Source organism: Scaptodrosophila lebanonensis, unplaced genomic scaffold, assembly GCF_003285725.1.
Source record: "Scaptodrosophila lebanonensis strain 11010-0011.00,11010-0021.00 unplaced genomic scaffold, SlebRS2 tig00000001-arrow-pilon, whole genome shotgun sequence".
In the NCBI taxonomy this organism is placed as follows: domain Eukaryota; kingdom Metazoa; phylum Arthropoda; class Insecta; order Diptera; family Drosophilidae; genus Scaptodrosophila; species Scaptodrosophila lebanonensis.
In genome coordinates this window covers 20,377,323-20,391,786 of record NW_022060529.1, presented here as the reverse complement: position 1 = coordinate 20,391,786, position 14,464 = coordinate 20,377,323, and the positions used below count along the sequence as shown (strand labels likewise).

At 36.6% G+C, this 14,464-nt stretch overlaps 1 protein-coding gene across 2 annotated transcripts in view; it reads right to left on the bottom strand.

Moving 5' to 3' along the window:
• The window catches only part of LOC115629147 (putative mediator of RNA polymerase II transcription subunit 26), a 53,349-nt gene that overhangs the window by 11,577 nt on the left and 27,308 nt on the right, over window positions 1-14,464 (bottom strand). For both annotated transcript variants that reach the window (XM_030525510.1, XM_030525519.1), the window contains 3 exons: window positions 12,520-12,725; window positions 340-1,012; window positions 189-276 (listed from right to left, as the gene is read on the bottom strand). In XM_030525510.1, the coding sequence (XP_030381370.1) occupies window positions 189-276; window positions 340-1,012; window positions 12,520-12,724 (966 nt within the window). In that variant the 5' untranslated portion in view covers window position 12,725. The remainder of the gene's footprint in view (window positions 1-188; window positions 277-339; window positions 1,013-12,519; window positions 12,726-14,464) is intronic.

Genomic DNA, 14,464 nt, shown 5'->3' with positions numbered 1-14,464 from the left:
TGTATAGTATGAGTCGTTCCCTAGGGGTCGCCTATGTTGTAATTTACTTTAATGTCGCTTCAATTAAAATGTCTGCTGGAGGCTTTTGTACTTGTGATGAGGGGGGAGGAGCCGGTGACTCATGTTCGCGTATTATGGTTTTATCGGGACGAGGGAGGACGAAGAATCTCAAGAGCTGATCAACTCACCTTTAGGACAATGGATAGACTGCTGGCTGTGGCTGATTCTGAAAAGACGCTGTCATGCGACTGAGAGAGCACTTCGCGCGTGTAATCCCTGTCGAGAAAGTCAAGGAGAATTAGTGGGGAAGGCTTAAGCAATATTTTAATAGCAACTCACCCGTCCAGCAGGCGACCCTCGCTTAGGCTGCGCTGACTATCGCACATGTCCCCGCCATTGGAGGCACCGACAGTGGGCTGCGCCGTCTCGTTTCCACTGCTGTCCAGGTCTAGTTCTTGGGAGGAATCGCCAACGCTACGCAAATGCTGGCGCTCGGCATAGAAGCTGCGCCCCATTACATCGGGGAAGACACCCACGCCCAGGGATTGGCGTTGCGCATAGCGTGGCTGTTGCTGTTGCTGATGGTAGGTGGTGCTATACATTTCAGTGTGCTGTGGCTCCGATTGCTCCCCGTGGTGGATGTGCTTGCTCGCCTTCTTTTTTCCCAGGATTACGTTCAGCAGCTCATCGCGGTGGGCCCCGTAAGACTTGGACTTGGGCAGCGATTGGGTCTGATAGCTCTCCTGCAGTTGCTGATGAGTGAGTGGTGATGCTGGGGAGGAGGCCGATGTGGCTGCCGCTGTTGAGACCGATAGCGTGACGCTGCGCAAATTCTTTTCACTGGAACTGCTTGCAGGCGGTGGCAGAGTGCTGCAAGATCCTGGCGATTGGCAAGTGACTGCAGCTTTAGCGCCAGCGGCACTGTCTGAGGCGTTGTTAATGGTGCGTCGGCGAAAGATACGGCGAAGATTGCGAAGCGGATGGAAACGCCGGCGCTTTTGTTGTTGTTGCTCTGAAAGGATAAGGAAAATGGGAAACGGAAAATTTAGTAAAGCGCCAAATAGTGAAAGAAACAATACAATTTTTTTATTACAAAGTTCGCAAAGCATTTTTTTTATTGAAACTAGAACGAAGCTTGTTTTTCCTTTTCTAAACGGAGGTTATTGAACTAACACTCGAGTGGGTGGGCTATTAGTGCACCCAGGTCTACCCAAACCCCATTCTCAATCGATGTTAGGTAATTTGCGTGCTGCTGGTCGGTGGCCATTAATGACAAACATGCGCCGCCATTTTGTCCGCACCGCACCTTTTGAACACAGACGAGGCGTCGTCATCTGTCTCGTATTACGCATACGCCATGTGAGCCGCGTCCCTGCGGCATAATCGACGCGTTTTTAATTCGCTTGTCCATCGGCTGACCAGCACCAGCATAAACATGGGCACGGTTTTTTTTTTTGTTGAGCGAATTATGATGCATATTTTGATGTTGGAAATGATGTCAACTCATTGGCCCATAAAATCAATCGTCTGCGTTTGCCGCCAGAGGCAACGTTAATGCGATTTTTTCACCCACACACACGTGCCGAGCGAGAATTAGACGGTAATGGGTGGCCATTTATAATCACTGACTGGCCCGCAAAGCAATTGAATTTTGTAAAATAACAAAATGTCTCTTCAAGTTGCTTAAAAAATACACATGAATAAACAAAAAAAAATTACCTCTTCTGTTGTTACAAAAAAAGTTTACAGAATTCGAAACAGAGCTGAAAAATACGTTTCGTGCTTACATTTTTTGACATTTTAATAGTCTGATTAAAAACTTTATTTTTTTTTCAGTCAAAACTAATATTTTTCTTTAACCAATTAATTAGCAAACATACATATATATTAACAAATATATTATGTATTTTGTGTCTTAACACTTGGAGTATTCGCGGCCAGTTGAACACCAATTATTTGAATATAGGGTATTTCACTGTCGGGCTTGCTCTGCTGCAGCATTCTCTCCTACTTGGTTTCGGTTCCACATGCATACATACATATGTAAAAGAACTGGAGTTGAACTTTGCAACCAAATAATGGTAAATTCCAGGGCATTTGGCAATCATCGAAATCGCACGCAACTTTGAAAAACCCTTACGTGACTCTGCATAGACAAGTGTTCAGATATTTGTCGAGACATTTGCCACAAACAAATAATTGCGAGAACGAACATTAATCGCACTTACTATACCTTTATAAATACATTCACATTCTTATCAAACTTCGTCACTAAATATTGAGCTAACCAATCGTGAATAGAAAGCCACAGTCATTGCTTTTGATGAAATGAAACAAAAGGAAATGATAACAAAATCCATTGCGCTCGCAAGCGAACGAAACGAAAACATGCCCATAAATAGTCAAAACGTTGTTGCGAAAGATCCAAAAGAGAGTAACTCCCTCAGAGAGAGGGAGAGTTGGAGAGAGCGTGAGAGCGGAACAATAGCAATTGGTTTTGATATCACGCTCTTATGGTTCGTTCCGACTTCTATGTTTCGGCATTTATTTTCAAATTGTGGTAGGCAACAATTGTCACTTTATTATTATTGTTTACATGATTTTTAAACTTTTTTTTATCATTCCACGTACTTTCTTAATCAGAACATACTCTTGAGCCGAGTGCAAACACAAAAGCCATTAGACACTTCCGCAAGGTCGTATCTAATCGTTTGCATGTTCTGGTAGGTGATACTGGTAGGCTGTATTGGCTTTTATTGTGAACAAGCTTACGCATTCATGCTTTTATTGGTAGTACAAGTGAATACACTCTTAATGGCTTTGCTCGCTTCTGGAGCCTACAATGACCTCGCAGTCATTTACCCCGCCCCTTTGTCCTGCACCTGAGCACACAATTCGGCCCACAGCGCCATTTGTTTAAATTGTAAAAAGTACATAAATATATAATTTTATTGAGACTGTTAAGCTATTTTTGGTAATATTTATGACTTTAAATCAATAACCTCATGGCATTTATTGCTGGCTCGTATGTTTGCCAGACAGCAAGCTGTCGCATACTTTTCGATTTACGAAGAAATTCCTTAAATAAAATCTTGATGCCACGCGATTTTGTAAACACATTTGTCACACAATTTTACTATGCGTCTTTTATTGCAGTTACATGATCAACACGATATGAAAACTTTATCTATATAGCAATATATATTATCGCAATCTTTTGTTGATGGTTCTTTTAGCTTTAATGAATACATTCCCATTGCTTCTAATTGTAGTTTGCCCTCGGTTGTTATCAATCCGAATACAGCTCTTAACATGTTTAAATAATTATTTACTTCTTTTATTTTTGCAGTTAATTGTCAATCGAAAAACCGATTGAATATTAAGCTATATAGTACATATATGTACATAATTGTGGGCATAAATTCAATTATTCTTAGAATGAGCTCGCAATTAAAAATAAACACAGAACCTTTAGATAATTGTGGGTAGACCCAATCGACAAACTGGGTCTACTAATCGACAAATGACTGAAAGAACAACAAAGTGTGATTTGACACACAACTGAAAATATTAATTTCGAGTCTTGTAAACCAACATTTCAATGACTTCAACATTTTTGGATATTTGTCCAATTGTGGAAAATTGTCCAAAATTATTGTCCATCAATAAAGTCATACAACTTTGTAGCGAACACAAAAATTGACTCATTTAATTTATACTTATACTTAGTGTGAATTTGTATGTGCTGTTTTTAGTTGTAAGTTTTCTCATATCAAAGGAATTATTTCCAATTCCCTCATCATTGTAGTATCATGGGTGGAAGTACATTTTATCTCTCTTGCTATTTTAGTCATGCCATTCGACTAAAGTGACTCACTCTCGATTACTCTTCTTGCTCTCCTACTTGTAAGAAGCATAAGAAGTAAAAGAAATACATACTTGTAGATACAAAAAAAAAATGTATTTAAGTTAAAATTGCGTTAAGCGAGAGCTGCCAAATTAGTGATAAGTTGTTGTTTTTCAACAAAGTGAAAAAGGCTAGCACCAAAAAAGAATTGAGAGCTGTCGGAAGTTAATAAAGGCACACTTCTCGAATTCCAATTCAATTCTCCGACTTGCGTCGTTAGCTTAGTTACCGTTAGTTGCTAAGCAGCGAAGGGCAATGGAAAACCTAAACACTACCATGCTGGTCACGTTTTGGGAACTCTGCCGTCACACACTTGGGTAGCGGAAAGCAAACGTCGACGTCCTCCAACTCTGGTTTTTTCACTTACTGCATAAAAGAAGGCTGACTCATAAAGCCAAGAAGCGCTAACTGCACGACCTTTCCATCACCCACAATTACAGCCAAGTTCGCGGCACAGGACAAAAGCAAGGAGTACTTCAGTTGGCCGTGGAGTGAGGTGGAGTTGAACTTCCGGGAATGTTTTGCCCATTGGGGTGGCAATTATGCCAGCTCTGACCAGAGGGAACGCCATCAAGGTGATACATTCGAGTTGTAGGCACAATTATGTACATATATTTAAAACAAATAATTGGGTCAGCATATTTATCCTTCGGCCTTTTCCATCGGCCACTTGTAAAGAATTGATTTATGTTGAGCCGAATGTGGTCATATGGAAATTGTGAGCCGCACAATCTGTTTGTTAATGATATATGTGGCTTAATTGTCATCTGTTTATTAAAGTTTCAATACTTTCCCGTCTCGTTTCTACCATTATGCAATCATAATGACGGTAAAATGTGTTGAGGCTTTTGTTTGAGCCAATTTCGAAAGAAATAAAATGTTTTATTGCCGACTGCTGTCACTTCGCGTGACTTTTGTTTTCTCAATCGAAAACAACAAAACGATATTTTCAGCAATGAAAAGAGGAGACAAAACGTAAACAGCTTCAAATCATGTTCACATATTATAGAAGCATTTATGTAGAAGCACTTTAATGAGAACTTGGGAATTCATAAAACAGGTTTGGACAGAAATAAGGGAGAAATAAAATACACGACTACCGCATGTCTAGAAATGTTAAATGTGATATCAGCAATGACTCACATATGGCTCATTAATAATAACATTACATCAGCAACAACAAATGGCGTTTTTGCGAATCATTTAAAGATGATTTGGTAATAAATAGTTTTTGAGCTCAGACATAAATTAAACCTACACGATGTGGGTGTTAAAGTGTCTGCCACCCTTTTATGATTAGTGGTATTGATAAATCTGTTATGCAGCTCACGATTTTAAGAATGACTAATAGATGTGGATGGAGTTTCAGCAAGAGGGGAAAACTTTCTATCCATATGCTGTTTTAACAACATGACCAGATTAATAACCATGGATGATGTTAGCTCTTAGAAAATGTATGTTTTTGAAACCACTGATGCGAACATTAGGTTCTTAAATTGATCACTAAACATGTTTTTACATACTATGAGATATAATTTTTATTTTCAATTCACTGCCTAGTTTAAAACCGCATATTCCACTTTTTTAATCACCAGTAAAGGCGTGTATACAACATTCTTAAATAAAGCCCCAAATCTCTTGTTTTCGTGATCAGCATTATGAGAAGCAGATTATAAATAATCAAATGTCAAAGATATCGTACATTGAAGGTCAATTATTATTTATTACACCATTTAGTAACATCAAATCCGAAGTAGCATGTTTTGGAAAATTTGCGAGTGTTACTTTTAATTTATTTTAACTATGAATAGGAACCTATACACAAGTCGGCTTCTTTTGAGCTGCGTATCTCTACCAATACATGAAATTGTCCAGGCCACGTAAATCTGGTATTGGCGATTAATCGAGATTAAAACGGAAGCACGACCCCTCCATTTACTGACGTAATTCTACTCCCGTAATGAGGCAGTACGTGTTTTAAAACCTGTCATGCATTGTGTTTAAATATTTTAACTGAATGTTGTAACGTGTAAATTTACATACTAACTTATATTGGATGCAATATATAAACACTCAACAAAAATACACTTTTTACATTTAAAAAAAAATAGCTTGAAATTAAATCGCCCATAATTTAGAAACATATTCTAATTAACTACAAAATTAGTTTACAAAACATATTCTAATTAATTAAAAAATTAGTTTACAAAAACTAAGAGGCCACATAAAAGTATAAGAAATGATACAATTTTCTCCCATTTAAGGCAATTCACACAAATGGAATTTTAATAAATTTAATTTTCAAATTTAAATTGTATGTATATTGGTTTTAAAATGCCAATCATCTTTGAAAGAATATAAATATTCGAAAAATGTAATTCTCTGGCATAAATCAAACCTATTAGACCCATATTGCGAAGTTGTAGATACATATATTCAATCAGAGATACTAAGGCCTGTTTTCGCTTTCACGTTGAAAGAAATTATATATAATTGATAATGGTGGAGTTGCTTAATTTAAATAGTTCTGCCCCAGCCTAGTGTTTAAGCAAATAATCAAATAATGAGTTAAATAAGAAACAATTACCAATTTCGAATTCGGTAACGGGAATATCTAATACTCAGTCTTGAATATCATTTTCTGATTTTCAGATTTAAGAAACCATCCCTATTTTCTGAAAAAAAAAAAACTTGCTTTTAAAAAAGAAAAAGTGGGGCTACCTGCCTTCAATCGCATTTTACGGGATGCTTTCGGCCATTTTTTCCGAGTGTTAAAATATATAGATATACTAGTACATACGTATATTGCATTTCATTGTAACAGTCAGCAATTGCCAATTCCGTATGCATATTGTTGTTCTTGTTGCTGTTGCTGTTGTTTTTAGTTGTCGACAGTGCCAGTTTTTGTTGCTGCATATATCACGTATGCATTCATTTTTGAACACTTTGACACCAATTCCGAAACTGAGTTTCGAAAAAGGCGTTCGTGCACCAACGCGCTGTCTACGTTCAGTCTCGGGCTCAGCTCGAGCTGTCACTTTGAATGTGTTGAGGCCAGTAGGCGCGTTTATTAATTATTAGCTCGCATTTAAAATCTACAAATGTTGGGAAATCCATCTATAAAGGGAAGGGGGTACTCAAAGAATTTTGATATATTCAAAACAAGTCCAAATACAATTATGTTCTGACAGCATTTGCCTATCGGCGAGTTGCCGTACTTCAGTATTTTTTTTTTTTTTTTTTTTTTTTGAGTATTCCAAGTATTGTAGTTGTTGCTGAGAGAGTGTGTGAGCGGCGGATGCTTGAAAAGCGACAAGTGCGTTGCGTGAGCGCGCGTTTGAGTGTGTTTGCATGTGTGTGTGTGTGTGTGTGTGTGTGTGTGTGTGTGTGTGTGCAAATGCACAATACAACTTTGTTCTTTGGTTTCACTTGTCTGTTGTTGTTGTTGTTTTTCTTTTTTGCCACGCTTGCGTTGCTTGTGGGGAAGGTCAAGTGAACGCCGCCGCTCCTCGCCAACCTCTTTTGGCGTATGAAAAAGTTTTCGTTCTTACTCGTATTGGCACTGTTGCTGGCGTAGGCCGCTTATCCGCTTTCAAAGTGCCTAATTAATTTATAAAAATAAAACAACGAGCAAGCAAAAAGAACACAAATTTGCACAATTCCGTTCGCGTTGGTGGGTTGTTTGCAAATCTTTCAACTCGTGGGTCCGCCAGCAGGCGTTTATTTACTTTTACAGTTGAGCAAGTTTTGTAATGGCCTTCACATCGAATAAACAACAACTATATACTATATACAGACACAAAAATATATGATTGTAATTCAAGATTTACAGAAAGCACAAGTCGATAATTCCTTATACATTACGTATAAGGTCTATTCATAAAATAGCCCAACAACAATCCTATGGCCAACTTATATACAAATATTTAATTTTAGAAATTAGTTTTGTGTCATTAAAAAGGCCATCAGTTTCTTATCATTGCTCAGATATGATAGTGGATTCATTAGGCAGATAAGGAGTTGGATTTCCAATACATTTTCATAGACTATGTGAACTGCAGTTTTAATCTTTTTAAGCATAACATTTGTTATCTGTCGTGATTTATTAACAATCAAACTTTATAAATAAATTCATAAACAAACAAATCGCAAATCTTACAAAACAGATTTTTAAAAATGCTATACTATAAAGATTCACATTTTTGTAGAAAACAAAATATAGAATATATGTAATTATAAGGAAGCTCTTATCCAAACATTTAAAGCGGAACATTTAAAGCTGCACATGTACACATATACTATAATCAAATAAAACTTGAATGCTCCTACATGTGTATGCCATGTTTATTTGTATCTGAATCTTACTATAATATAAGTTTAATGTATAGAAAACATGATTGACAAATGTGTATGGATGAAATCATTACTGACACGCGATACCCAAAGCTACCTGACTGAATTTTAGTTTACGTTATCAACTAAACTCTTTAACCAAAGTCTGCACCAATTATTGTATAAGCACTTTATACGTAATTGTCCGCAAGTCCCCATTTGTTTGATATTGCCACGAGACTCCCGCAATTGACACAATTGCCATTAAGTACCGACTTTTAAAAGCGATAAGAATGCCGCTATAAAGGAACGCCTATCTCGGCAAAAAAAAAGTTAAGTTGAACCGCGCAAAATGAAAAGACGCAGCAAAATACTTATCGATCCATAATATAAGATCAAGTCGCAACTTTTCGCACTCAAATCATAAAGTACAATAACAACTATATACAATAAAGTTAAAAGCTCACAAAATTGATTACACAATGTATTTGATTTCAATTAGACGCGTCTGCCCATCCTCAACTCCAGAGATGGCACATATGACACACATTTCACTTCTCGTGATTACTTGAAGCTTACCAAAATATACAACAATTGTATTTATGAATGTACTGAGAAAAAAGAGTTATTTAATTTAATCGGCTAATTTATAAATCAAATTTGTATAAAATAAAATAATAAGCTATTTGCTTATTTATCACCTTTTATAACCGAGTCTACAGTTTTTCTATGTGTAGTACTCTTGTAAAAGGTGTTGAGTCGCGTCGGTTGAAGTGAAAAGTACAACAAATGGAGTGGAAATCAGCTTCACCCAATTTGTCAGCGCCAGTGCGTGTAACAATAGCGGATGACCAAAACAAACACAAGCTGATAAGCTTTTCACATTTATTTTGGTGCTAGCCGGCGCTGACTTACATAACTTCCGCTTTACATTGAAATTTGAAGAGCGGGCGATCCGGAAAGGGACACTTTCGGTGCCCATTAATTGCTTGTATGCCGGGTCAGATGTTAATATTTTGATATCAACAACATACTTAGGTCAACCTAACGTGTCTAACATAGAACACAATTGTAGCAGAACACTGGCTTTTGTAATTTATGATTAAGGTTACGTATACGACATGTGGTTCATTAGCTTGAGTGCGCTATTCCCAACTGATTAGATGTGGAAACGTTCGTGAAAGTTAAACAGTTATTGTTTAATTAACTCATGGGTACATAAGCTATTCCATTTGAAAAGATCCTGCCATAAGCTATATCGTATCTTAATAGCTTAATACAACTATTTAAAATAAATGTTTCACAAATTTTTTTGTTTTACTAATTAGCAAAATGTTCCTTTCAATGTTCAATACAGAAAACTTCCACTACTCGTTTCGGTTACTAATGAGTTATATACATTTTTCCCAATTACCGGAGAAGCTACGGGCGCTAAAATATTTCTCAGTAATAGAAGTACAGATAGATATTTGAGCATTGTTTGTTATTTCAGCCGCAATGCTGCAAATATACATACAAGTATGTAGAAAACATGTTCATTTTGTTTATTTAAAAATTAAATTTATATTTTTCTTTCTCAAAAAACTTCAATACCTGTTCAAGCAAACGAAGACGTCGAAAATAGATGCAGATGTTTTCGATAAGAAGCCACCTCAAAAAAATTTCGTTGAAATGTTTACTTGATTTTGTAAACAAGCCAACACAGTTAGAAGAAATGTACACGTATAGATACTTTTATTTTAAATTGCATTATTTCACTTCATGCTATTGTAAAACACAAATTTTCACTCGACTAATATGAAAGGAGAGGGTATGTCTCATTTAATAATCTGTAAATTTAGATTTCTTTTCGCTTTTTCGATAATATTGATTAAACTTTTGGTTACGTATTTGTGTATGTATATATATTGTTCACTCGAATACCATTTGCATTTATTACATACAATGTGTGTCTCTCTGTGTGTGTGTGTGTTTCTGTGTTTGTGTTTTGCGTTGCTCCAATGCGTTTCCGCCACAAACATAAAAAATTCGCGTTTGCAAAAAATAATAATAATTTTTTGATTTCGAAATCAACCCGATGAGTGTTATTGCGTTCGCGTTTCAATTCGGTTTGAAATTGTGCGCGACTCGTTGCTTCAATCCAATTCAATTCAATTTACTTATTACAGTTACAGTGGCGCGCGCGACGTGCCGCGAGTTCACCTGCACAGGTTGAGCAGAGCGAACAGAATGAATCAATGAATGAATAATACAAACAGAGGCACCAACGGCCGCAACGGCTACAACGGCGGCAACGACGGCAACTAGTGGAAATCGAAAAAAGGCCGCGCAAACCCGAAATCGAACAGCGGCAGCGCAAACGAAACGAAGAGTAAAACGACGAGACAGCGACAATCGAGCAGCACGCACCACCACCCGCCCCCAACCAACAACAATTGTTAGCCTTATTACTACCCAAATGGAGCTAATCGCTGTAGCGCGCTTTTTTCATTAGCGCTAACAGCGCTGTTAATGTTAACTTTAACAGCAGTTGGTACGCCAATGCTGTCACCCACAATTCTATTTACACATACCCTTTACCCAAAATGTAAACAGCTAGGGAGACCTATCTTGGGCCTATCTTGGACCTATCTTAGCCACACTTTAATCTGAAGTTTACTCGAAATCGATGAACGAATCATATAACTGCTATAGTATGAACGACTGGTGCAACAAAGTACTTGTAGTTGTCGAAGGACTGCGGACGAGAGTGGGACTGGTGCAGAAGAGTATACAAATACCGAACTACAGCGACTCTAGCGTTCTACTTCTTATATTTACCAAGTTCCACGAGCTGGAAAATGCGTTAACCTATTACAATGGTTGATTGTTTGCGCTACCAAAAAATACGATGGCATTCATTCTCAACAGAACTCTGCAAAATTCTCCGAAATTACATAAACATTAAGCCCATGCTAAGCTTGTTGTTGTTTTTGCACAGCCGCTGCGTCATGGCAGAGCAGCTACCGTAATGGCAGCAGCCCCGTCCAACTTTCCAATAGAGAAACAAAACACAACAATAGCGACACAAAGACCTGCACATATTAATATGTACATACTAATGGATGAAGGTAGGTGCATTGTTTTGTTTTATCTCCACATTTATGTAGTTTTTGTTTATCGCTACGGCAGCGAGAGCGAGCCACATAACACTACCACAAAATATAAAACAGAGCCGTAATCAATGCAGCCACAGCTAATTATGCACATTATAGAAATCTAGCCTACTAAGGTGGGTTAGAATAAAATGGGTGGAATAGAAATGGCCGATTAGTCGGTACTATGTACTATATTGCGAATATTACTAATTGAAATACATTTTTTTTATTATAGGTAATTAAATTTCTATATTTTATCTTTAATTATCAACTTAGTTGTACAACAAAAACGACGATGTATCGCACAAATCTAACCAAAATTGTATACTTTTTCAAAAGATAGTCAAGCCCCCACTCAATTTTTCACACATTGTGTATTTTTTTAATTATTAAAAGCCATTTTTCTTACATCACAAAATTTAAGTGTTGATGCGCCAATATGTTTTCTAAGTTTATTGTTTGTTCGATCCAAAACGATTGCACAGTCCACCATTTCCCCACTCTTTACACCAAACTTGTGCGTTTTATTTTTCATTTTCCTCACTCACATTTTCTTTCCGCATGTTGAAGTGTGCAATTCATCTAGTTTTTAATTAAAGCCATGGCTTTTTTAATTTATTTTCTGATAGTAAGTTTGTAAGTATATAGGAGGTTTGCTTTGGAGCACGTTTCCACAAAAAGTTGAAAACATATTTTTACATAACTACAAATACGAGTAACTATTTTGAATATTTGTTTGACTTATTTATGTGTCTTTCTAAAATGCGTGTTCCTCATGATTTATGCTGGAGCTGCTCTCTGTGTCGGCACACTTTTGTAAGTGATGCTTAATATTGTGGATGGGTCTTTTCAGCAGTCATTTAATTATATATATGGGTATACATCACAATCCTTTTAATACCCTTAAGCAGATTGTGATTAACCTATAGACTGTGGTCACAGTCACTAACCAAACACGAGGATAAAACTCAAATGAAAGGCCTAAGACCAAATAAATAAGAAGTAAACAATCAGATGATAGTTTATTTATTGAACAAATACAAAAGCTTTTAAGCCATCCCATGGGTTGTGTTAGCAAAATGTTGGCCCTTTCCTACTATCCCTAATACGGTAGTTGGCCCATCAGAGGAGTATGTAACTAACCTGGATTGGGCGATGCATTTGGCTCGCCACCTTCATTAGTCGCAGGCGTCCCTTCGGGGCTAGCAAGGGGCGTAGATGTGGCTGCTCCTGACAGTACATGTGTCCTACTATTACCTTCCGGCAACGACAAAGGCCCCGATGCACTCATATCCAGTTCCAACGGGGGAGAGTTTTCCCGCACACAAGACATCAATGCCGAAGACATGCTGAAAATAAAAATGAAAAACAATAAATCCTCTAATTAATAAATTAAAACTCAAATGATAATTCACAAGTTAGAAGAAGACTTAAGTCAGAGCAAATTATATGCAAAGCACCCCAATGCATCATGACATACATAGCTGGATGGACAGCTCTAATGGAAACAACATTATATCAGCCACAGCAGCGGCTATCCATGGCCAGCTGATTGCACTTTTCTCCATTAGCTGTGGAAATCAAACGTCAAACGCCTGTTTACTCTAAGAGCGAACGCAACTGACGGAAATTAAATTTAATGAAAAGTAGCTCAGGGCCTTTATTTAAACTGAAATGCGGCCAATGCACAGTGGATGCCTTGCTTAGAACTGGAACATTTATTTACTTAACAGCTAGTCATTAATCATTGGCCAAATCTTCGGTCAATTATCCGTTTTATGAGCCTAAAGTAGTGTGAGTTTGAGTACAAAATGGCCGAGAAAATTGCAAAGGATGGTGTTAAAAACTGTTGACTCTCTTGTGATTTATTACTTCGTCTTGAGTGTTATTAGGATGATTTTGTTTCAAGTTGTTGAAGCTTCTGGAGTTCCTTTCCTCAATAAATAACAATGAAAGTTAATGAACACATAGTTGTCATGATCATTACTTTGATCGGAAGCTTGGAATATGAAATTATTTAAAAAGGTATGTCGAAATTAAATAATATCTATTATAAGCTCAAAATTGCCTAATTTTAATTCTGTCTATAACTTAAGTAGGTGGCCTTTTTATGGTCCATTCATAGTATACTCAATATTCCAATCCAGCCAATACACGACTAAGTAATACAAAACTAAAATAATTATAGGGAAGAACTTATGAAGTATTTTTATACTAATTTAAGAAGGAAACATAAGAATGCATTACAACCATTCCATTGTCATGCCTGTATACTTCTGCAAAACGATCATTCATTCATTTATTCTAAAATCGACCATGAATTCCCCCATATATAAAGGGGAATATATGTTTTTTAACTTCATTACATAAAATATTATACATTCCAATCCATCATCCAGAATCAATTAATCTACGTTTTTAATTTAAAGATTTGTTTCTTTTCATTTCTTCCCAATCACAAATTTTTGAATACTGATTATTCTAAATATCTCATTCAGATAACTCTCTGGCTTACAGATCTGATAGTCACATGGGCACTTGTTAACTTTCAAGCTGAAAGAGGAGCTCCAATTAAGCCAGAACACGATATGTCCAATTCGTCGTCGTGGATATCATATAACTATGAAATAGGCACCGTGATGCGTTACAAAATGTCTTAACGTGAAACAAATTTAATGAATATTTATCACCCTCAACATTATATACCCTTTTTGGGTACATTTTTCTTGGACCACTTCTTTATGCTCAGCACACATATACATACTTGTAGATTAAAATATATGTTTTAGCAACATTATAGATTTGGAAATTATGTGGGTATGTGGCTCTTAATTTTCGAATAAATAAATGTGAAATATTACTTTTGTTTGCTCTATGTTTAACAAATTAAAATACCAAAAAGCTAATGGACAATTTTTTGCACTAAATGCTGATTCGATTATTTATAATATTAAATTCGAAGACGACGCATATAAAACATTGGATGCTTAGTAAAACAAAAAGAAATAAACAAAAAAATTACGAGTTTAACTCTATTTTCTAAGCCTAAAATAAACATTAAAAAATGGGTTTTGTTTTTGAACTTGTT